The sequence below is a fragment of the Corythoichthys intestinalis genome, chromosome 16, assembly GCF_030265065.1.
Source record: "Corythoichthys intestinalis isolate RoL2023-P3 chromosome 16, ASM3026506v1, whole genome shotgun sequence".
NCBI classification, from domain to species: domain Eukaryota; kingdom Metazoa; phylum Chordata; class Actinopteri; order Syngnathiformes; family Syngnathidae; genus Corythoichthys; species Corythoichthys intestinalis.
Genome location: NC_080410.1, coordinates 27,306,831 through 27,331,926, shown reverse-complemented (window position 1 = coordinate 27,331,926; position 25,096 = coordinate 27,306,831). Strand labels below are relative to the sequence as shown.

Sequence of the window (25,096 nt, the reverse complement as noted above, 5' to 3'; positions counted from 1 at the left end):
CCACTCGGTCAGCTTTGACAGCCTCGCCGACAATGCAGGCCCCCTATTTATCTGCCTAGCGCCCCGTGTCCAGTCAATACATTATGAAGTCTATGTGATAGCATTCTCAGGGATACAATTGTGAGAAGGCGAGGTATTTCCAGTTACGCGACGACAAAGCTGCTCTGCTAAGACGCTTCTAGCCAACCACTATGGGGATTTTATGGCTATTATATTTATAAATTTTTATATATTAGATTTATAAATTTTATGCCACGTAGAAAAATAAATCAAAGGTAGTCACGAGTACTTTGCGACAGACATCCACTGTGTGCCAACATGAAAAGGCAATGCTAGGGCTAGCGTTGACAGCTGCACTATGGGGATTTGAAGAGGACTAATAAATCAATGTAAAGTGGATTTTATCGTTTCATCGTTTTTTCTTCATGAGTGTAGGGACCTAGTTTTAAAAACTGAGTGCTTATGTGACTGGATGCGAACACAATAGTGAGACACTAGCTGCATATGAAACTAGCTGCATATGAACGAGGGAGACACAGCTCAGCGTGTTCATGATGTAAATTTGGTTAGTAAAGTTTTAACTCATTGGCTACCATCGCTCATTCGCTGCCAGCCCTCACAGTTCCAAAGGGTTTTAAAATCTATCACCATCAATGTCAACCAAAAATGAACTGGGTGACCTCCTTGACATCCCGTTGCAATTTGTGATTGGCTTCTTCCGATCGCGTCAGTTCTCTCCTGGCAGACGTCAGCTGCTCCTCGATCTCGCCAACCTGAGCAGTGGCAAAATCATGTGATTGCAAAGTACTACTGAATAGGAATCGAAGTATGGCATGCGTGCACACTTACCTGTCTGCACATGAGCGCCAATCTCTCCTTCAGCTGGCCCAACTCTGATCGTTGACGTTCGATCTCGCCTTCGCGCTGTCGGTCCACCTCGCCATCATCCAAGATGGATGACGGCCCATTGGGAAGACGCTAGTGTCGGAACAAAAAGAGTCGTGTTTCGAGCCGAAATTCACCATAATTGGCACATTCCGACAGACCTCTTTGTCAAGTCCCTGCTGCCGTCGCTTGATTTGCTCACGCAGAGAGACCACCTGCGATGACAGCGTGAAAAGAACACTTCACTAAAGTCCTATTGGAGTTTTGGCGGACGCCACGCGTAAGAGACCCACTTCCTGCGAGGACGTCTGCAGCTCGTCCTCCAGAGCTGCCACTCGCTCCAGGGCCACGCGCAGCCTTTCGCGGACCTTCTCATCCAGAGCCTTGTGGTGCTCGAAGAGCGACTTGAGCGCTTTGAGGACCTCCACCTCGCTGGAGACGCCTGCCGGCGATTGCGCCTGACGCTTCACCACAGTCATCCTCAGGCTTCGCTCATGACGTGACACCAGACATTCCAGGTGCTCCAGAAGCAGCTGAAAGCATAGTGTGATGCCATTTTCAGAGTATTTGACTGCAATTTCAAATATAGGATAAAACTTGGACTGACTCTTGTGTTGTTGCGCTCTGCCTTGAGCTCTGCGATCTCTTCTTCTCGCTCCAGAAGCTGCTCCCGACATAGGTTGAGCTCCTTGGTCAGCACTGCAAACTCCTGCAGGAAGCCAGAAGAGGGCGACATTCAATTCTCTTATTTACTGAGTTTTTTTTTTAATGAAGGATCAGAAGTGCCAAAATTAGATAATTACAAACTGAAATAAATGGAAATCTTAAACTAATGAAAATGGAAATACATAAAAAGTTGAATAATAAGTTTTGAAATACAATTACTGGCCAAAAGTGTTGGCACCCCTGCAATTCTGTCAGATAATGGTCAATTTCACTCAGAAAATGATTGCAATTACAAATGTTTTGGTAGTAATATCTTCATTTATTTTCCTTGCAATGAAAAACACATGAGAAGGGGGAAAAATACATTATCATTTTACGCAAAACACCAAAAATGGGCCGGACAAAAGTATTGGCACCCTTTGAAAAAACATGTGATGCTTCTCTAATTTGTGTAATTAACAGCACCTGTTACTTACCTGTGGCACATAACAGGTGGTGGCAATAACTTAATCACACTTGCAGCCAGTTAAAATGGCTGTCCTGTGTCCTTGTGTGTACCACATTGAGCATGGAGAAAAGAAAGAAGACCAAAGAACTGTCTGAGGACTTGAGAAGCAAAATTGTGAGGAAGCATGGGCAATCTCAAGGCTACAAGTTCATCTCCAAAGACTTAAATGTTCCTGTGTCTACCGTGCGCAGTGTCATCAATAAGTGTATAAAGACCATGGCACTGTGTCTAACCTCCCTAGATGTGGACGGAAAAGAAAAAGAGATTTCAACGAAAGATTGTGCGGATGGTGGATAAAGAACCTCGACTAACATCCAAAATAGTTCAAAATATCCTGCAGTACGAGGGTACAACAGTGTCAACCCGTACTATCCGTCGGTGTCTGAATGAAAAGGGACTCCACGGTAGGATACCCAGGAAGACCCCACTTCTGACCCAGAGACATATAAAAGCCAGGTTGGAGTTTATCAAAACTTACCTGAGAAAGCAAAAAAACATTTTGGAAGAATGTTCTCTGGTTAGATGAGACAAAAGTAGAACTTTTTGGGAAAAGGCATCAACATAGAGTTTACAGGGGAAAAAAAAACAAGGCCTTCAAAGAAAAGAACACGGTCCTCAGAGTCAAACATGGTGGAGGTTCCCTGATGTTTTGGGTTTGACCCTGTGCATGGCATTATGAAGTTGGGAGACTACCAACAAATTTTGCAGGATAATGTGTGAGAAAGCTGGGTCTCCCTCAGAGGTCAAGGGTCTTCCAGCAGGACAATGACCCAAAACACAACTCAAAAAGCAATACAAAATGGTTTGAGAGAAAGCACTGGAGACTTATCAAGTGGCCTGCAATGAGTCCAGACCTGAATCCCATGGAACACCTGTGGAGAGATCTGAAAATGGCCGTGTGGAGAAGGCACCCTTGTAATCTCACAGACCTTGAGCAGCCAAAGAAGAATGGTCTAAAATTCCAGCAGAGCATTGGAAAAATCTCATTGATGGATACCGGAAGTGGTTGTTGGCAGTTATTTTATCTAAAGGTTGTGCTACCAAGTATTAGGCTGAGGGTGCCAATTTTGTCCGGCCCATTTTTGGAGTTTTGGGTAAAATGATAATGATTTAATTTTTTTTTTTCATTTTGTGTTTTTTCATTGCAAGCAAACTAAATGAAGATATTACTACCAAAGCATTTGTAATTGCAATCATTTTCTGGGAGAAATTGAGCATTATGACAGAATTGCAGGGGTGCCAATACTTTTGGCCAGCACTGTATACTGTATAAATAAATATAAATGTTGAAATAAATACTGAATTAATCACATTTATTCATTCAATTATATATTTATTTTGGCACTCTTGGTCCCCCATTAATTTAATTTTATGGAATCCATTTCATCTGAAAAGATTTTATTTGCATTTAACGCTGGAGTTGTCATTTTGCTTTGTATTTTACAATATTTCAGCTGTTGATCAATTAATGGACCAATTCATTTTTGTGGAATTTTACAATTTACATATATCTATCACACATATATAGAATTCCTTTTTGTTCAACCCGCATGTTCAGACCACAAGCACTGTACACTCAGTGGCTGCCATTGACAGTGAAAGGTGTCCAGCCCATTTGAAAAGTGATCATTTGCTACCACCACCTCACAGTTCAAATGGATTGGACGTCTATCACCATCAATGCCAGTCAACGAAATTAATACACATTAAATAGAAATTAAAAAATTTCAGTTTAATTTTTTTAACCTTTTATATTTTTTTAAACAACCTTTATTTTTCATTTCTAAAGTGAAAAATGTGTTTTTTCCGGAAAAGCACAGGAAATTTAAATACATTCCAGATTTTAAAAAAAAAAAAATCACATTTCTAATACTCAGGAGGATCAAATCTCGTTCATAAGGGTGTGCCAAAAAAAATCACTCATTAAATGAATCGCGATTCGACACGTGACGATTCGATTACAATTCATAAATGTTCTCGACACGTGACGATTCGATTACAATTCATAAATGTTCAAAAACGATGGTTTCCCTAATAACTTTATGACAGCCACTGGTAGCGGAACAAAATTCAAGACACGTCTGCCGCATGGACACCTTTAACAGACGCACAGACGCACGTTATGATGCAGCTGGTTACTGAGCGAGAGATTTACTCCTTTTCAAAAGACTTGAAAATAAATTTGTGTATGAGACAGGCAGGGACTTGGCGGTCGCGCTTCTGTGCACAAGTTATTTTTTAGAGTGAGAGGGGAAGAGCGATAGAATGTTGCTCCTTGCCTTTCAGTTGTCCAGCAGTAGGTTCAAGTCATGTTAATTGGAAAATGTCGAAGTGTGTTGCTAAGTCCCGTGTGCGTATATAAGAGGTGAGTACACAAACCCTCTTGTACTGTTTAGCCTTTATTGTTGTTGTTTTCGAGATGTTACTAGTTAGCGCCGAGCGATATGCTAATTAGCAATTTCGCTAACATGTATTTCCATGTCAAGTGTGGTGTACAAAAGTTATTCCAGATGCACAACGTTTAAAACTAAGATTAAGTACAGCGATAACACTAAAAACACATGCAAAATAGTACAGAAATCTGTGAAAACAAAGTATATTGGTTATGGTCTTATTTCTTAAGTTTTTTTGTTTCCAGAAAATGTGGAATTCATTCCACCAGTGTAAATTTTATTGTATTGTTGGGAGAAATAAGTACTGCCTTTGAAACAGCTAATGTTTTTGCACCTTCTTGTAAAAAGCATTTCAACGTCATCTGTGTGTTGTATAGGCATGTTGAGAAATAAGTATTGCCTCTAAAATGGTAAATGTTTTTGCATTTTCTTGTAAAAAGAAAAAAAAAAAAGCAGTTTAAGGGCAGCTTTTTGTTGTATGAGCATGTTTCCATGGTTCCTGTTGAATCATTAGGATGTTTTAAATAAATAATGGACAAATTTGTTTGGCTACTTTATTAATTAGTAATGTATGATGCATCGATAATCGTGATCATCGTGATCATCGTCAATACCGTGATCATCGATCAATAATCGAATCGTAGCGCCCTTCATCGTAATCAAATCGAATAGTAGGGTGCCTAAGATGGAACACCCCTACTCGTTCACTCCATCAGTCGTCAGCATATCATGAATTCAAAGCATCTCTTTCACCTGTGTGTGCTCGTGTTCAAAGAAAAAAACAGCGCCCCGAGGTGACGGGAAAGAAGCCAGCACAGTGACTGACTGACAGCAACCTGGTTGAATTGTCGTCAAATTGTGCAATTATGTTTAATTGCCTTTAGTGTGGGTGTCCGAGTAACTATGACGACGTGTCAACAAAGAGAACAAGACAACACCTGTTTTATATTTTTTAAACTTTTGTTTAGGGGACAAAGCAAAACAAGAAAAAAAAAGCTATGCGTGCTTTGACAGATGGCGATTTGCTGCCCCAAAAGGATTCTGAAGGATTTTTGGGCCGAGTAAAAATAAAAAATGTGGTGTGAAGCACATCACACGCTTTCTTCTCTCTACTTCTCGCCCCCTCCATTTTGTGACATACAGTATGTGGTGCTGTGCACGCTTGTCAGGAAATCGTGAGATTATCGTTATTAGCACTCTGAATTTATTTTCCCCCCGATCTCTCATCTTTCTCAGCGATGGCAGACAAACTGACTGAATTCTTGGCTCAGGTAGGCTCTCGGGCCCACTAGGCATCAAGCGACGCGGCCTGACACGACAATAGTGAAACTAGGGGTGTGACAAAATATCGAAATGGTGATATATCGTGATACTTTGTATCCCAAAAGGTTATCGATATGCTCCTGCCAAGAATCGAGATATCGTTTTAAAAAGGTGTCAATGTCTAAAAAAATAAATAAAAATGAACCAACAAGTTGCTACTAAAATCTTCCACCATAATAGTGTCTCCGTAAACTCTAAGGCTGCATTGGCAGTGCTCGACGCCCAATCCATTTAGACTGGGAACGTTTGTTCATTCGAAACCAGAGCAGTCACAGTCATTCTGTCCGATTTTCAGGGCATTTACAGGTCACTGGCTGTTCATTTTAGGGCATTTACAGGTCATTTTCTGTTGAGTTTGAGTCACTGCCTATTCATTTGGGTGATTCCCAGGTCACTTCCTGTTCGGTAACTAAAAACAAACAGGAAGTGACTAATAAAATACCCCAAAATCAACAGGAAGTAACTGAAAATCAACAGGTAAATGGCCCAAAATTACCTCATAGCCTGGCATTGGCTGCCACTTACGGCCATAGACGTTCAATCCGTTTGAAGTGGGAGGGATGGCATCGAATGAACGAATGTTCATTCCCTGCCACCCTCTCAGTTCGAATGGATTGGAGTGAATGTCTACTTGTGATAAACTCATTCCAATTCACACCAGAAGCTTGTTTTTTCTGTTTAATAATTGTTTGTAGAATATCTGACAATGATTTCCTGACCAATGTATCTATAAACGTTAGAGGTGCACGATAATTATCGGTCCGATAATTATCGGTCCGATAATAGGAATTATGACGTCATCCCAATAAATCCGATAACATAATATATTATCGGCCCTATTAGTAATATTTTTGGCACGGTGTCGGATTGGGATTTGTGCGTTTGTTTCCACTCCTGTTTTTTCAGTATGCAAAGTTCTGTTACTGTCTTTGTTTTGTTCATTATAATAATGTTCATGTCATCATGAAAATTCTGGTTCGGTCAAAGGCAAATCTAAGCTGAATCAACCTCTAGTATTTTTGACCTACAGGTGTTCAAAAACTCAGGTGAATATACATTGAAAAATTATATATATACATATATATATATATATCATCGGTTATCGTATCGGTATCGGCCTTGAAGAGCAGGAAGTTATCGATATCGGTATCGGTTTCAAAAAATGGATATCGTGCACCCCTAATAAACGTTGTATCGCCATATCGTCAGATCATTGTTATCGTGAGTTTTGTATCGCAAATTGTATCGTATCGTGAGGTACCAAGAGGTTCCCACTCCTAGTAATGACACATATCAAAACAAAATAGGAAATTTGATTTTTATTGTTTTATTTGACAATATAGTCTAATTTTTTGTCAATAAAATTATGAGGGATTTTTCTTTCAAGATTTAAGATCATTTTCACATGATTTCCAGGTTTAAAATTAGTATTTAAATGGACCTAACTAAATAACTTTGATCAACAGTCTGCTAGCTTTGTGTTAAAATTGGCTGTCAGACGGCGATCATGCGATCATTGCTAGTCCCTCCCAATGGATCCGACATCTATTGTCGTCAATGGCACTGAAACATGGTCATTCACGCTAAGCGCCTCCTAGTCAAAACAAAGCAGCCAATCATAATGCAATGGCACATGTCCTGCGTCTTGGCACACAAGGTGGGAAAAAAAAAAAAAAAAAAAAAAAGCCTCAGCTCATCTTTGAGCTCTTCAGTGCAACACTAACATTAGTCTACAGTACAATGCAGAGGATAAAGAATACATGACGGTGCATACTCACGCTTTGGTAGTTTTAACACATTTGAAAGGGTAAGGTTGGAAATTTGTTCCTACCTGCGGCAGCGCGATGGACAGCTGCCTCTGCAGAGACTCCTTCTCGTGTCCGAGCTCTCGTAGCCGCAGGTGGGCCGTCCCTAAGCTGTCCTGAGTTTCCCTCAGACTCTCCAGCAGCCTCTCGCGTTCGGTCAGCATGTTGACCATCAGTGACTCCAGGTTGCCCGTGCTGCCCCCTTCGTCTCCGCCGCCGCGGGGGTCTCGGCTACCGTAGCCTCCCATGCCACCACCCATACCTCCGCCGAGGCCGGAGCTGGTTCCGGCCGGTGAGGAAGACCCGCCACCGCCACGCCCATCCTCGGAGATGGTGGGCATCACCTCGCACATCATTTTGGGGAATGTCTAGGGTTCAAATGGGTGGGGAATGAAGGGGTCGGGGTCGGGGAGACCTCGGTGAAGACCTCAGTCCCCCTGTCCAGACTTTTTAGGGACACCGCAGAGAAACCTGCAAGGATGATAAAAATATCACAGAAGCTCTCATATACAATTTACTTACTTTTATAAGTAGTAGTATTTGACTGCATTATGAGTAAAAATTATGAAATTACATATTGAAAGGAAAAAGTACTGCTTAATTAACTACCTTCTTGGAGATTTTGAGTTATTCATGGAATATTTCATCTTGAACTGCCAACTAATTTTTCTTGAAGCAAAGCGCTACTTTTGTCAAAATGAAGCTCCTCAACTCACTTCACCATTGAAGCTGTGTCAGAAAAGTTCCAGGACTTTACTGACCGCAAACAGGAAGTCAATAAAGTTGAATTTTATTAGCCCCCCTCCCTGACAAAAAATCCTCACGTAGGAAGTGCTGAGTTAAGGTGAAATCTCGCGATAAATCAGTCTAGAACGAGAAAAAGAGTGAGGAAGGAGGGGTGGGGACGCGTGCGTTGTCATGATGGGGCTCGTGCGCGCGAAAAGGAGTCTCCCATGACGGCCCCCAAAAGACGACATTTTGTAAAAAAAAATATGGCTGTTAGTGTGTTCTTGTTGCCAGGGAATATGGGGGTTGGGGGGTGCGGCGGCTGGTCGAACGGTACCAGACGTCGCGTTAAGGTGGGAGGTGTCAATCATTGCCTCGTCAAGACGGGGCCTAATTAAGACATGGGTGACATTTCAAATTTGTGGGGAAGAAAAGCTTGCAACGGCTAAATTTAACGACGTCTGCCTGCCCATAAAAACAAGTGGACGGTCGAACAGGCGCCGCCGATGATGATGAGGATGATGAAAATGATGAGGATGATTTCCGGGGCCCGCCGGAGCCGCCGCGGCGGCTTCTCCTTCTTACCCGTGTCATGGTCCACCAAGGCCAGGGAGAAAAGGAGCGCGGAAGGCCTCCGCCTCACTGTCGACCAGTGGCCGGGTCGCTGCCGGTTGTCCACGGTGCCAGCCCGGCTGGGTAACTCAGCAGCCCGCTCCACATCCACATCTCCTCCCTTCGAGATGGGAGCGTCGGTGCCCGGGAGGAGCGTCAAGACAGACAAGCTGCATGACAGCTACATCCGTAAGAATGTCAAAATAAGAGCGGACGACACACGGATACAAGACTTTGTCAGGCTTAATGTTTACGTATCAGTTAGCAAAGTCAATCATTAATTGGGATATTTTATATCCCTTCAAACGATATATATTTCTTTATTCGAATCAAAGGATTGTTATCTTAAAGTACAGCAAATGCAGTTGTCTGATGACAAATATCGAGACTCCTTTGTTGACAAACTTTTCAAACACATTAAACATTAATAAAAAGTGCTTCTAAGACTAAAACGATGGTCGTCGTAATAGAGCTAAACGGAAGGCTAGGAAGGTTTTACTTTTATTGCGAAGGCGTGGCTCAACATTTTCCGCTATTCATCTTTGCATTTCCGTGCACCTGACCACTTCCTGTCACGTACCTCCCCGCATCTCCATCACCTGGAAAATGTTGACGTCAACAAGCCAAGCCTGGTCTCCATTCTGCTTAGGGAAAAAAAAAACATTGCAAGTTGTTAGTCAAGTTGATTTGTATTGCTCTAAAATTGATTTGTATCGCTCTAAAATCAATAAAAAGAAACCAAAACACACAACTGAAGTTCAAATACGATTACAGTAAATAATGAGTAATAATACATTTATTCATTCATTTTCCACACCGATTATTCATAAATAAAAAAATAGTACTGTAATTATATATATTTGTAATAATTTAAAATATTAACATTATATATAAATTTCAATTTATTGATATAGCATTCATTTAAAGTGTAGTTTTTTTAAATCTGAATTTTACGTTTTATTGTGGGAAAATGTACAAATACGTAACTATATGCATTTTCCATTTAAGTATTTTAAAGAAGACTGAGGTGACTGCTACTACATGCAGTTTCAGCCAAGCAGATTTCGAACAAGTTCATTTGAACGAGTAACGTAAAATAAAATGTTTAAGTTTGCAGATAGTTAAACAGTCATTGTATCATTTGCACATTAAATGCCTTATATATTGCTGGCCATAAGTATTCGCACCCCTGCAATTCTGTCAGATAATGCTCAATTTCTCCCAGAAAATGATTACAATTACAAATGCTTCGGTAGTAATATCTTCATTTATTTTGCTTGCAATGAAAAAACACAAAAGAGAATGGAGAAAAAAATTAAATCGCTAACATTTTACACAAAAGTCCAAAAATTGGCCGGGCAAAAGTATTGGCACCCTTTGAAAAATCATGTTATGCTTCTCCAATTTGTGTAATTAACAGCACATGTTACCCGTGGCATTAAACAGGTGTTGACAATAACTAAATCACACTTGCAGCCAGTTAAAATGGATTAAAGTTGACTCGACCTCTGTCCTGTGTCCTTGTGTGTACCACATTGAGCATGGAGAAAACAACAAAGAACTGTCTGAGGACTTGAGAAGCAAAATTGTCAGGAAGCATGGGCAATCTCGAGGCTACAAGTCCATCTCCAAAGAGAATGAAAAAAAACAATGATCATTTTACTAGGGCTGTCAAAATTATCGCGCTAACGGGCGGTAATTAATTTTTTAAATTAATCACGTTAAAATATTTGACGCAATTAACGCACATGCCATGCTCAGATTAAAATGACAGCACAGTGCAATGCCCACTTGTTACTTGTGTTTTTGGGAGTTTTGTCGCCCTCTGCTGGTGCTTGAGTGCGACTGATTTTATGGGTGAGCGTTGTGTAATTATTGACATCAACAATGGCGAGCTACTAGTTTATTTTTTGATTGAAAATTTTACAAATTTAATAAAACGAAAACATTAAGTGGGGTTTTAATATAAAATTTTTATAACTTGTACTAACATTTATCTTAAGAACTTCAAGTCTTTCTATCCATGGAACACACAGGAACATTCAGGTCTTTGGAGATGGACTTGAAGTCTTGAGATTGCCCATGCTTCCTCACAATTTTGCTTCTCAAGTCCTCAGACAGTTTTTTGGTCTTCTTTTTCCTCCATGCTCAAAATGGTACACACAAGGACACAGGACAGATTGACTCAACTTTAATCCATTTTAACTGGCAGCAAGTGTGATTTAGTTATTGTCTCCACCTGTTATGTGCCACAAGGTAAGTAACATGATCTGATAATTACACTAGAAAAGCATAAGATGACTTTTTTTGTCCTGACAGTTTTTGAAATTTTGTGTAAAATGACAACAATTTAAATTTTTTTTTCATTCTCTTTTGTGTTTTTTCATTGCAAGCAAAAGATATTACTACCAAAGCATTTGTAATTGCAGTCATTTTCTGGGAGAAATTGAGCATTATCTGACAGAATTGCAGTAATGCCAATACTTTTGGCCAGCAGTGTATATTAAAATTATATATACACTGAAGTTTCGGCAAAATATTTACAAATAGGCTAAAAATGAAGCAGCGGCATGAACTTGTTATATTGGCGATTCTTTGTAACGCCTCAGATCTTACCTTGGTTAAAGAGGGATTTTCTTTGGAGAGCAGGCAGCTGTGTAGACACCAGTAGGGGCGGGGTCAAGCCAGGAGTGGAACCGACATCAGTAATGTCAGAGCCAAAGTCTCTGTGGAAACTGGAAAGAACTGTACGGCGCGACATGCAATACCAAATTAGCCAGCCATTTTAACTCATTGGCTGACACTGACGGCGGCAAATCTCAAATCTCTTCAGACTGGGAGACTTGAATGTCTTTCACAGTCAATGGCAGGCAGTGAGTTAAAAATCTTTGAGGTGCAGTTAGTGAATGTTTTAAATGTATCCAAATTCAAAATGGAACTCGAGTAATTCAGCGCATTTTGGACATAAATTAAGAATTTATTTAAAATTACAGCCATCCGTAATTAAACAACACAGCAAAAGAAAACTTCAAATAGTTTCATAGACAATTCTTCACTTTGTAACATTACTTAAGACCACTTGATGTCAAATAGCTGCTAATGGCAATCACGATAAGCAACTAGTCGGCGTCACGCTGGAAACGTCACATGGAGGACGGAAGTCAGGTCATCTGTGCAAGTCGTTTGTATATCAGTGCATGTGAAATGAGTGGATGTGTGCGTTTGTTCAAGTGTGCGCCGGAAGATTCTGCGGTGGTTCGGCGGGCAGATGATTTGGCGCTGGGGCATTTTCCTCCACAGCAACTTTTCCTGCTGAGAGACAAAAGGAGATTTATGTAACAATTTAAATTGAAACCAAGTGCTCAAATACTTGAATCCATTGTAAATCAACAAAATTTAAATAATTACCGTAATTTTCGGACTATTAGGCACGCCTGACTATAAGCCGCCACCCGCCAAATTTGGACTGAAAACTGCAGTTGTTCATAGATGAGCCGCACTGGACTATAAGCCGTAGCTGTCCTCACTGTATCATGGTATATTTACACCAGAAGATATTAACCGGTAACTTTATTTAGGGGTGCATGATATCCATTTTTTGAAACGCCGATATCGATAACTTCCTGCTCCTCAAAGCCGATACAGATATCGATAACTGATAATAAATATAATTTTTTAAATGTATTTTCATCTACATCAAATTATAATCAATAGAAGAATTTATACTAATGCTTAGTCGTAACTCCCAACTAAGGCCTATGTATGGCAAAAGAATATGAGTAAATGTGTTCTCCGTTAGCTTTTGAAAAATAAATATCTTTGTGAAAGTGCAGTCCTGTGGAAAGAAACTTCATCCCATTCAAGTTCAAAGACTGATATTTATATTAGGGATGTCCTGATCCAGGTTTTTGCACTTCCGATCCGATACCGATATTGTTTTGCACTTCCGATCCGATACCGTCCGATACCGGCCTATCTGAGCATGTGTTAAAGTTTAAAGTTATTTAGCCTCCTTACTTAGTTGTCAGACTCATGTTGAAAAGGGTTTTAGTACTCTTGATAACAACTAGCGAGCTGAATTAGGTGAGTCTGAATAACACAACGGTTGGTAACAAGAAACTGACCTGTTTATTCAGTGACAAACAAAAAACATTATTAAAAAAACAAACAGAAATGGCATAGTCAGTCAGTAAAACGTGCAAATAATATTGTAAACTGTCTTAAAAAAGCAAAACACACAAACAACCTCAGTGGAAAATCCCACAAACCCCCCAAGTTATTAGATGCTTTAAATGTTTCGTGCATTAGTTACAATAATTGTATAAAAAGCCTTTCAGGTTTAAATAAACAACTATTTCAGTATCAAGTTAACATTTTAAAACAGTAAATAAAATACTCAACTCCCCATTCTGTATCAGCAGCTTTAAACTACATTTATTTAATTTTGCGAATCAACTGTTAAAGTTGTTAAAATTGCTCCCGTTATTCCATAATTTCCCTTCTGTCCACTTTCGACATATGAAAGTTTTAAAACTGTTTTGAAGATAGATTCAAGTCATGATTTTGCCGATTTAGGAGTATTTTAGATAATAAGTTAATTAGGTTCGCTTGGAAGGTTCTCAACAGCCTATTAGGGAAGTCTCCTGCTTTAAGGTGGTGGCTGTTTACTAACGCAACTAGTTTTCAATACTTCAATGTTGCTAACGCAGTCGAGTCTGTCGTTATGCATCTAGTTCTATATACATATGATATCTATTATCTCCAGTAAAATGATGTTGACGTAGTTTGTAGCGTCTGCCAGCAACAGTCAGGTATTCTTGTGGTGTTTATCCAGCGGCATAAGTTGAGCTAAAGCCGTGAGTCGAGCATTGGCATAACCCGGGTCTATGACATGCATGCTCTCATCATACTCTCGGGACGCAATGCGGTCAGTTTCTCATTGCGTCCCGAAGACTGCGCTGTGTATTAGTTCCGCCTTGACATATTTCAAAAATCGGAATTTGGATGTTTGTGAATCGTTCTCGAGTCTTCCATGGCGGAATCGCTCAAGGATGTAATGACGGCTGGGCATGTTGTACCGTGGTTCTAAGTGTTGGATGGTGCGTCTTTACTCACGAGAGATAATGGCTCGTCATCCAAAATGAATTCTTCGGCAATGACTCTTGTTATTCCCTGGGCTTTGGGACTGTTGAGTGCCAGTTTGTCACGCATAGCAAAAGTTTCTGCCAGTGTTAGTTGCGTAGGACCTTTCTTTTTGTCTTCAGTTTTCTTAACATACTCTTCATATTGTTTGTGGTGCTATTTCGCTAAATATTGCTATATATTGCTTGTATTAAAACTTCTTACAGCTTTACCACCACGCTTGACTTTATTGTGGCATATGTTGCACTCTGCCTCTTCGTCTTTGTCGTCCTTTAAGGTGAAATGATCCCACACAGCTGACATTTTTACTGATAAAGTCTCTCGGTAAATTGGGAGACGGTAATGTAGTGTGTTGAAGGTGTGCCGTAAAATGCAGACAGGATTTTAGGGAAACCAAAGCAAAAACTGGAATGGATTATGTAAATCGGTGCGCTGGAAAACCCGGACCGGACTTTAAAAAAAAAAACTGGATCGGAAGTCTGAATCGGAATTTTTCTGAGTCGGCCGATCCGATACCGATGCGCATTTTTTTGCCCATATCGGCGTCCTATCCGATCCAAATATCGGATCGGGACATCTCTAATTTATATACAAGTTAAAAATAGCCCTGTGAGAAGTTCATATAATTTCATATTAATTATATTAATAATAATAATTAAAAAAAGAATACATTTTAAATTCATATTAATAAAAAAAAAATCTAGAAGTTAGGACACTGATATAAACTAATACATTTTTTAACTATAAAAATTTGACTCTACCGGAATCGTTCAATTTCAAACGATGCCCAACACTAGCCGTGCGGCACACTTGGGTGGAACATCACAGAAACGGAGCGTTTGATTTATAAACACACACATCCCAATCCACCGACACCGTGCCAATTACAGTAAATATTATTGGTCCTATTAATAAACGTTAATTGGATTTATTGGGATGACATCATAATTCCTATTATCGGACCAATAATTATCGTGCACCAGTAACTTTATTTGACAGCAGCATCATAAGACATATGACAGTCCTATGACGAATCAAGTGTTGCCTATTAACCTAAATAAATCAACAAATAAGCCGGACTGGACTATAAACCGCAGGATTCAAAATGAGGGGAAAAAGTAGTGGCTTATAGTCTGAAAATTATGGTAAATTAAAAGACCTAGCATAACTGACCTTCTTGTGAAAGATGGTTGCTCAAAGAATATAAATATGCAAATAACAAATTTCTTAGGACTCTGATTATAGAGAAAATATTTTTTAAACACAGAAAATGTCACCGCTTGAAAGCACAGCCAAACAAGTGGTGTGTCAGTCACGCCACGCACGACCAGCACAGACGCTGAGACTGGTTAAGAAAATGGCACAACTCTTCAGTTTCTGTACCTGTGCAATATGTTTCTTTCCTTCTGCTCTCCTTTTGAGAGTCAGACGAAACCTGCTTCACCTCCTTTGTAATCAATCCTTCGGCCAATGCATGGCGAGTAGATGGGAAAATCTGAGATACTTAAAATAGCGTTTAAATGGATAAAATAGTAGTGGCATTTAAATAAGTGATAACAGCTATTCTTCCTACTTCCAGGCTATTATTTAAGTTTTTCTCTAGTATTATACTTCAGGAAAGTAAAATTCTTGAAGTAAGATTCTTTAAAAAAAAAAAAAATTACTACAATGGTTTCATTTATAATTAAATTAACTGTTTTATTATTTTTATTTCTATTCTAAATCATTAAGGTATTAGTTTATTTGACAATTTTATATCATTTCACCATTAGTATTATTTTGTTAAAGAAACTTTACAAGTGTGGTTCCAACAATGTGTTTCATTGTTATGAATTTTGTTTAGTTTATGCATCTTTTACCTTGTATAACTTAATTTTCCATTATAAGATTTTAATGGATTAATTTAATTTGATTATATTCATGTGGTACTTCATTTGTTTATAAAAGGGAAATGTTATATGCAATATGCTATTTTTACTTAATGCACTATTTTTCTAGTGGTACTAGTGGTATCCTTGCCTTGATCTTCCTGTTTGGGCTGCTGGTGGTGAAGTTCTCCGTCATGGGCAGCAGGCTGCTCCCTCCGCCTCTGAGCCATCTCCAGCACAGCCTGGACAAGAGCATTTGGGTCAACCGTTGTGAGGGAAGTGTGCAGGATGCGACGGAAACACAGCTACCTGCTGGTATTCCCTCCTCTGGGCCTCAAGGGCTTTTCCACGCTCCTTCAGCAACTCCTGCTCCTGACGAAGCGTGTCTGCCCTCTTCTTCAGCTCCTCCTCTTTGTCACGTAGCTCCGCTTCAAAGCGATGAAGCTCCTCCTCTGTGTACGCCGGCTTTGCGTCCAAAGTCTGGAGACTGAGACAATGTGAAAAAATTGACTTTTGATTATAGACAATCTGGATGAGCTGACCTCCCATTCCTTTGCGGTGTTGAACTCCTTCTTCTCTGTGGACTTGAGAAACTCATCCAGGCTGACCAGTCGATCTTTGTTGGTGTCCACCTTGAGGAAGAAGAAGATTGTGAGCTGTGAAACCGTGGCATTTGATATGCGTGACAGGAGACTCCTCACGTTTTTCATGACGTGTTCCCTCATCCTCAGTCTCTCCTCCTCCATCTCCATCATGTCGTCCTCCTCATTTTTTGGGTCGTAGACTTTCTCTAGCTGAGAGAACACCAACGACAGCCGCAAAGTTTGGGGCATAAAATTCCCATTTTTTGTAACCGCTATGGTACCTCTTTGGTGAAAAGCGCCTCTAGCTCTTGCTCGTCCAGGACGCCATCCTCGTTGGTGTCTGGGAAAAAAAAGTCAGGAGATGAATGACATCACCTTATGAAGTCGGAAAGTGGACCACACGGACGGGAGGTCTCACCGTGCAGTTTGAAGAAAGTCTTTGGGTTGAACTCTTTGGGATCCAATCGATCAGTCTCCTCCCAGACTTCTCGCAGCTGAGCCACACTACCCTGAAGAACAAGAAGCAACGAAATGAAACACTTCCTGTTTGAGAATCGACTAATGAACGAAAAGAGACACTTACTGGCGCATTGACCTTGGGGTGCTGTCGATGTTTGTCCTTGAGTTCCTGCATACGCTGCTCCTCCTTCTCACGCTTTTCTTGGTCCAAACCCTTCAGGTACTCACGCCTCTCGTGCTCCTTCAGCATCTCATAGCGCTTGAACTCCTCGTGGCGCTCCGCATCGTAATTCTCCAAGTCCTTAGTTGCCTACGAGTAGAAAATCACCTGTTGTTTCATGACAATTGCCAGTTTTGTTCACTTTCTGTCAAACTGCTGCTCGTGGTCTTGTACATGCATGGAGCATAACTCAGGCTTTAGACGACTTCAATGCCAACGTAAAGGGAAAGCAAAAATAATACGGGTGGGGTTCGATTAAAACATTTTATTAATTATATTATTTATTACATTTTAATCAGATTTACATATGAAACAATAAACAGAAACTATCCCTGGCCAAATTTGAAAAGACAGTTACAGAACATATGTTGCCTTTATAAAAGTAGCTAAGGGTCACAATGTAGGTTCACTTTAGGAGGTGTATGTAATTTAAAAAATAAAAAGGCAAATAAATTCCCTCAAGATAGCAGTTATTTTATAAAAAGGACAGGCTTTAGTGTGTGCCCACCATGGCTACTGTAAGACATCGCTTAGCAGAAAAGCGCCTGCATTGTTACACGAGTGGAAAAAACCATTTCATGCCTTTTTTTTTTTTTTTTTTTAATATATAAAGACAGTCAGTGGTTTATATAATATTTTTTGGCCATTTACAAAGAGCATATTCCTGTGAGTGCTGTTTTATTTATTGTCTACAACAGGAAACATAGTGGCATTTGCGTGTGCTAAAATAGATTCTTTTGGGAGTTGAATAAGGCAAATTGATATTAATTTTCGTGAGCGCTTGAATGGCCAATTGCATTGTATGTTAGTATTAGTGTTAGGTTGTGCATTGTTTGGAACCCAAACTGTGTTCGTTTGTAACACATTTAAAAAAAAAAATGAAATTAAGTAATAATAATAATTAACGGCTTAAAATCTCATCCTGAAAAAATATCTCCAAAAACATCTTAGTTGGGTCAACCTTATCTCAAGGACCCAAAATGAAAATGACTAAAAGGAATAACACGACAATGTGCACAAAGTTCAGCATCTTCAGTCTTCACAGATTGTGCCACTTTGTCACATCCAATATGTCTGCTTCGTACTGCAACTGAGTGTTTTTCTTCACTCAAGAAAGTGCTTTTCTTCAAAATAACACATGCTAAAACTGCCATACACCAGTGGTTAGTGCCTATTTTAAACAAATTAACTCATTCAGAGCTAAAGAGGTGTTTTTACTAGAGGTAGACCGATTACTGGCTGGGCCGAATATCGGCGGATGTCCCTTGCGCTAGTGTTGTAGTATTGTATTGCCATTTTTGAGTCTAAGGCTAGGTTCATACTACAGGTCTTAATGCACAAATCCGATTTTTTGTCATACGTTTTTTTTGGCATGCCCGTTCAGACTGCCTTTGTCTATTGAGACCATTCAAGTATTACGCATGCGCACTAATTCGCAGTCCGACACGCGCTGGGCAAGAAGACCTGCATGCGCAGAAGCATCTAGGGCTGCAGCTATCGATTATTTTAGTAGTCGATTAATCGATGAACTAACTAATTCGAATAACCGAGTAATCGGATAAACATAAAAAAATTAAAATACCTGAGCCTCAAACGGTATAAAATATAGAAATAAGGATCTATGTATGACAAAAAAACTGGCTCACTTAAATAGCAAAAGCAAAATGCTATAAAATGCTAACTTTTTCTTTTTTTTTTTTTTTTTTTTTTTTACAATGCTCTTAACAAATGGTTCAGACACATATTCCCACAAAAATTGGCTAAATATAGCTTTAAACTAAATTACGAATGAATTAAAAAAAACATGAGCTCAAACAAAACCTAGCTTATGTTGGTCTTAACAGGGAGCAGCTGGATTTGGCCATGTAATAATATGAGGCAGACTAGAGGGCAGTGTATCCACCCAAATCAATAAAACTAAATGCAAACACTTTCAAAAACAAACCATTACAACATCACTTTAATTAAACAAATACTCGAAGCAGCAAAATTTAATTCAAATCTTTTTTTCTAATCGAATACTCGAGTTAATCGATTAATCGTTGCAGCACCAGAAGCATCAAAACAAATGACCACACATGCTGGCTGTCATCCGTCATTCCTGGGATATCATATTTTGCTTTTCAAAAAGAGGACACAAATAACAGACATAAATAATCCCCGTTTAGGCTTATATTCAAAGTTTATATGGATTGATAGCACTGTCCGTGCTTGTCACACACACATATGGGCAGTTTGCTCCGACTCTCAGCCGTGTAAGCAATGTTGAAATATTGCTCATATAGAGCAGAGAGAAAACCGATCATTCTCAGGCTTATCCTCAACCCATTTTTATTTTTTTATGACTGTTGTCAAGCCCGGCCCTTCCCCAAAAGCCGTGTTCAATGCAAGCTAGGCGCTAATAACGCACAGCTGCACCGCTACCGTAGCGTCTTGCTCGCTCTTTGATGACGTAATTGCTCTGCATCAATTCCTCTTTGGGAGACTTGACAGTACAAACCGCCGCAACATTCTGGAAAAATGTGGCCCAGATCGGATTTGAACCACATACGAAAGTGACCCGGATCGGATGAGAAATGGTCCAGTTCTATGCGGCTTGTCACGTTCAGACCATCAAGTTAATGCTTCACTCGAGTCGGAAAAACACGAAAAAATCGGATTCATGTATTAAGACCTGAAGTATGAACGTAGCCAAAGACATTCAGTCACTTCTGTAGCTATTCAATGAAGTTTAGTGTTTGCATTACTCAGTTTATTTACACTTTTACTGCAAATTAATATCGACTCCAAAAATCGGTTATCAGCCTCTCTAACTACTAATAATCGGTATAGGTCCTGAAAAACCCATATTGGTCGATGTCTAGTATTTAGGCATTATCACAGAACGTCCAAAGCTGCTCTACTGTGGTTTGTGGACAAGATGAACTCATTGGCCGCCAATGACAACGCCAGACGTCCAATCCATTCCGACTGGGATCATTCAATCGCTACCAGCTCCTCCAAGTTGAAATGGATTGAATGTCTAGCATCAATATTGGCACTAAATCATGACAAATCGCTGCCTGTCCTCTCAGTTCAACTCGATTGGATTTAAAATTTTTAAGTTATATTTGATAGACTAACAAATAAAGACGAAAAAGATTACACTGGAAAGCACAGCAAAGAAAGGAAAATATCAGAATACAAACATGGCCGTCATTACTCACTGTGGAAATGAGCAGCTCCAGATCTTTGGCTTCAAAGGCATTCTGGTTGTGCGGGTCCAGATGTTCAAATTGCTTGAGCAGGGTAGCATGGTCCATCTGCAAACCTGAAAAAAAGTCATTCAATATTACAGTTCTTTCTCAAATATAAAAACTTAAAAAAAAAAAAAATGTAAATGCTGACTCTGCGTGTTGGTGCTGTCCAACTTGGCCTTGAGCAGCATCCTTAGGCGGGAAACTTCCTGCCGCTTCAACTCGTCCAGACGCGTTCGAACGTTGTGACTGACAAGGTCCAGCTCTTTGCTCAAGCGTCCATTCTTGATGTCCTCCGTGTTGGCAGTCTGGAGCTTCTCCCGGAAATGTGGGTCCGTCTCCAGCACCTCGATCACCTCTCGGAGATATCGGTCGTAGTACAGACCAGTGTCCTGCCAGATGATGACATCAGTCAAATGATGAGCACGTCAAAGACTGAGGAAATTCCTTACCATGTTCTCCTCTTGAACTCCGTCTTTGACTTCCTGTTGGACGTCGTTGCGGTCGATGGGCACCGACAGCGCAGAGACTGCAAGAAGCAGCAGTAGCCAGGCTCCTTTCAACTTCATCCTACTGAAATGCACACACGAGCCACCTTAATCTCCAGACGAATTACACGCAAATGCTTAGTTATTTGTGTTCAAGTTACAAGCCGAATTCATACAAAACACGCGTATAACTTAAAAATCTAAAGTTGAATAAAAACTAAATAATTATGGCGACTTTATAACGTAAACCATCGAAAATATGGGATTTCTCCAATGGAGTTCGGCGCAGCGACGTTTTTTTTTCCCGGCGTAGACCATTTCCCCTTCAACGAGAACGACGTACACCACATTAGGAATCACTGTAAGCTGAATTATTATAAATGTTTGGTTTTAAATGGCATATTTACGCTTTTAAGACACAAACACCTGGCGCTAGCGACGCAACATAAATAGGAAGCACCGTGAACAGCTACAAACGCACTTTTGTCTACCTCGAAAATATCTGTAGACTGATAGTTTGTAATTTTCACGACAAAATAGTGACCACATTTGCATTTGAAAGACGTAAATATATCCCAGCTCACCGCATTTTGTAGCCTGGTAGCACAATTCAATCACAGTTCCTTGGCATCGGATGTAATGACGTCATAAACTCGCGCCGAGAAACGTGATGTGAAATACTGCTGCTAGGTTTGAATTAGTAAAGTCACAGTTTTAAGTTATTTCCTGGCATTTACCCAGCCTTTCCCACAATAACTGTTTTATAATAAAGCTAAAGAACGTCGTCAATTAAATGTAGCGCTGTCACGTATGAAAACATACATTTCAAGTCAAAATAAAGTTGTGATATGATGAGGAAAAATACACTTTGGCTTTATTTGTTTCCAAAAATAGATGTATTCATTTAATGAGTTCATTTGGAAAACAATTTAAAAATATGGCAGAATAAATAAATTAACATGAAGGTAAAGAATTGCACAAAATAAATAAATAGAAGGTATAGTATAAATAAGCAAAGAAGAACATACATACAAAATGAGCCTACGATAAAAATATGGCACAAGTAACACATTAAGTTTTAAAAAATGTCTGACAATAAATAACAGAACAAATAAATAAACAGCACAATTAGGTCATTTCATTACAAAGAAATATGCTATGTTGAGGTCATAATTTATATCAGTTTGACTGATGATGACATCTGATTGGTCCGCACTTGCAATTTGGCAGAACTTTAGAAATCGATCTCTCGCATATCGGTGGGTGTGCCGGCTCTCTCGTCTTCCATCTCGTCGCCTTTGGCTGCCGGGCCACTGCCAAGGCGCTGCCGAAGGGCGTGTTCAATCATCTCGCTATAGTGCTCCAGCACCACCTGCCGTACCGATCGAAAAGTCTGTTAGAAACATGGTTCTCAAACCTAGGGGTGCGAAAGCAGATGTCACTTCTACTCACCGGTTCGGCCCGACACAGCTCAGCTAGCATGGAGCAGACTGCATACGGCCTGTCACCCAGGCCTCGTAGGGCACAGTTGAGTGAGGCGGCGGCTATCAGGGAGGGCGTTGCCCCTAGGAAACGCCAGTCGCACGAACACATAGCCACCAACGTGTCGCTGTGCCTCCTCAGGGTGGAGCCATCGCCCCTGTGCCACTCATCCAGCAAGGATAGGAAGTGCGGCAGGAAGTCCTGAGGTGTCACGCCCGCCGTGTCCCAGCGCAGGGTAGCCAGGACTATGCGCTCCATTTCCTGGAGGGGGGGCAGGAAGTTTAGGTGAGGGGATTCGAAACTATTTTGCTGCTGATATTCCCCATTAAAATTAATTGGGTGTCTATCACCATCAATGGCTTCCAATGAGTTAAAATTGATACACTAAATAGTTAATTGTATAAACGGTTAGAAAAGTTTCTCACCCGCAGGTTGACAGGTAGGAAATCATACTCGGCAGCGGTGCAGAGGGCGTCTGAGGTGATGCTGTCACACTCGCTCAGCTTGGAAGCCACAAGGATGCAAGAGGCCGCCAGGCAGCGCGGCAACGTTGGCGCTGATAACGTGACCGATAGGAAGCGGTCCATCAGAGAGACCGACAGTGGGAACACGGCCTCGTCGCAACCGCAATTGCAGCACACCTGAATTGAGAGGAAAAAGACCAATGAGGAGATCCTTGACAATTGGATTTCAACCTGTTTTACTGCAGCTTCCCCTCTGTACCTCCAGCATCCACTTGACCAGCTCCTCACGTCTTTGGGGTTCCCGCTGTATGAGGCTGACGTACAGCGGTGAGGGCATATATCGTTTTTCCACGCCCAGCAGCCTCTGGATGACGCGCCTCCCCGACACCGATGGGTCCCAGGCGGCCCTCAGCTGACCCCCTGTTGCCCGGTGGTCATCTTCCGTCTCCTCGCACCGTAGCGACACGCCGCTATTATCCATCTGCATGCTGGTCGTGAAAAGTCCAAGTGATGCTGGAGAGAAATTTCTGCTTCTTTTTATACATGGGAGGAAGAAAGAGAGGCTAAAAGAGGGCGGTGCCTGTGGCCATTGACATCAACTGTTAAGGAGACAATTGCTTCAACAGGTGGGCCGGCAAATTTGGGAGGGGTCCCGGGGCTGGTGCAGACAAGAGAAGGAGTGGCGAGGCGACAGCTTGGGCTCGATGTTGAAAAGGGAGAAGAAAAAGGTCATCACCACGGCATGACAATGAGAATGGATGACAATAGCAGCGCCGTGTTTGTTTACAACAGTAGAAGATGGAGGGAGAGAAGGGACCCCCTAAAGACATAAACAGAATTTACTGTAGTTAAGGACCCCACAACCTTCATGTTTTGACATCGTTTAATGAATAGCAAAGTACAACACTGAAAAATATGAACTAGCTAATCAAGTTTCAAGAAGCAAAAGAAAGTTAAAAAATATGTGTATAAATAAACGAAAGTTTGTTTTGCATTTGTTTTTTCAGTACAAATGACAAATTTTAGATTTACTGTAAACCAGGGTTCACTAAATCCGGACCTCGGTGCAACTTTTCCTGTCATGTTTTCCATGTCTCTCTCCCCTAACACACCTGAATCAAATGATTATGTCATCAGGAACCTCTCCAGAAGCCTGAAAATGATCCTGATTATTTTGATTCAGGTGTGTTGGAGGAGGGAGACATGGAAAACACGACAGGAAAAGTGGCACCGAGGTCCGGATTTAGTGAACCCTGCTGTAAACCATCATGAAAATATATTTTTCTTTTTCTCAAATAATATTTTTTTATGATATACGTATGTAAATAAATGTAATTGTCATACGTTTTTATTTTTAATGAACACATAAATGAGCTATTTGAAGATATTTGCTGAACATTGTTTTATTGCCATATTATTTACTTTACAAATAGACATACGATAATCAGTTCACCTGTATGTAACTCAAGAAAGAATAAGGAAATTATTATCAAACTTGCAGACTTTGTAATATGAAACAGAAGAGGTCATTACATTTTCTGGTAGTGAGGTCAAAGGTCAGTGGTCAGATAAGGAATGTTGTGATCACTTGATATCAGAATAACCTAATTAACTAAAAATTTGCAGGGTAGGTGATATGACAAGAGAAAGAGTGATGACATTTTGCGGCATTAGAGAAGGAAATGCCCACTCTACAAAATATGTCAGTGCTTTGAATTTGTCTACTTAGGTGGAACTCTGCTCTTTCAGAATGCTCCTCTAGTTTAAAAAGTGTATGAAAGTATATTTCTCCACATATCTCATGTTAAAGATTTATTGTGTACATGATTTAAATAAAAACTTCTTCTCAAATCAAAATATATTCAGCATTTAGTATGTTTGTTTGTATTATTTAAAGACATACAGTGCTGGCCAAAAGTATTGACACTTTGGCACCCCTGCAATTCTGTCGGATAATGCTCAATTTCTCCCAGAAAATGATTGCAATTACAAATGCTTTGGTAGTAATATCTTCATTTATTTTGCTTGCAATGAAAAAAAAAAACAAAAGAGAATGAAAAAAAATTAAATCATTATCATTTTAGATTTTACACAAAACTCCAAAAATGTGCCGGACAAAAGTATTAGCAACCTCAGCCTAATACTTGGTAGCACAATGTTTAGACAAAATAATTGTGAACAACTGCTTCCGGTATCCATTAATGAGTTTCTTACAATGCTCTGCTGGAATTTTAG

At 40.2% G+C, this 25,096-nt stretch overlaps 3 protein-coding genes across 6 annotated transcripts in view; all 3 read right to left on the bottom strand.

Moving 5' to 3' along the window:
* The window catches only part of ppfia3 (PTPRF interacting protein alpha 3), a 33,985-nt gene extending 24,926 nt beyond the window's left edge, over positions 1-9,059 (bottom strand). The window contains exons 1-7 of the mRNA XM_057817429.1: positions 8,892-9,059; positions 7,607-8,051; positions 1,493-1,594; positions 1,179-1,418; positions 1,047-1,100; positions 850-978; positions 681-773 (exon numbers count right to left, since the gene is read on the bottom strand). Coding sequence (XP_057673412.1) covers positions 681-773; positions 850-978; positions 1,047-1,100; positions 1,179-1,418; positions 1,493-1,594; positions 7,607-7,936 — 948 coding nt within the window. The 5' untranslated portion in view covers positions 7,937-8,051; positions 8,892-9,059. The remainder of the gene's footprint in view (positions 1-680; positions 774-849; positions 979-1,046; positions 1,101-1,178; positions 1,419-1,492; positions 1,595-7,606; positions 8,052-8,891) is intronic.
* A 2,825-nt stretch (positions 9,060-11,884) lies between these two features.
* Positions 11,885-21,611, bottom strand: nucb1 (nucleobindin 1). Of its 4 annotated transcripts, none has more exons than XM_057817433.1 (12): positions 21,500-21,611; positions 20,880-21,000; positions 20,579-20,819; positions 20,398-20,501; positions 17,096-17,281; positions 16,931-17,021; positions 16,794-16,852; positions 16,630-16,722; positions 16,471-16,560; positions 16,238-16,408; positions 16,080-16,170; positions 11,885-12,230 (listed from the first exon to the last, which is right to left on the bottom strand). In XM_057817433.1, exons 1-12 carry the CDS (start codon positions 21,502-21,504, stop codon positions 12,145-12,147), a joined length of 1,338 nt encoding a protein of 445 aa, XP_057673416.1. In that variant the 5' UTR covers positions 21,505-21,611; the 3' UTR covers positions 11,885-12,144. The 4 variants fall into 4 exon arrangements, with proteins under 4 accessions (XP_057673416.1, XP_057673418.1, XP_057673417.1 ...); XM_057817435.1 differs by having other exon boundaries at positions 11,885-12,227; XM_057817434.1 differs by having other exon boundaries at positions 20,880-20,997; positions 21,500-21,594.
* A 312-nt stretch (positions 21,612-21,923) lies between these two features.
* On the bottom strand, positions 21,924-23,899 carry ccndx (cyclin Dx). The gene is made up of 4 exons (XM_057817443.1): positions 23,121-23,899; positions 22,823-23,038; positions 22,368-22,658; positions 21,924-22,287 (listed from the first exon to the last, which is right to left on the bottom strand). The coding sequence occupies exons 1-4, from the start codon at positions 23,346-23,348 to the stop codon at positions 22,150-22,152; spliced, it is 873 nt and encodes a 290-aa protein (XP_057673426.1). The 5' UTR covers positions 23,349-23,899; the 3' UTR covers positions 21,924-22,149.
* Positions 23,900-25,096: the final 1,197 nt, after the last annotated feature.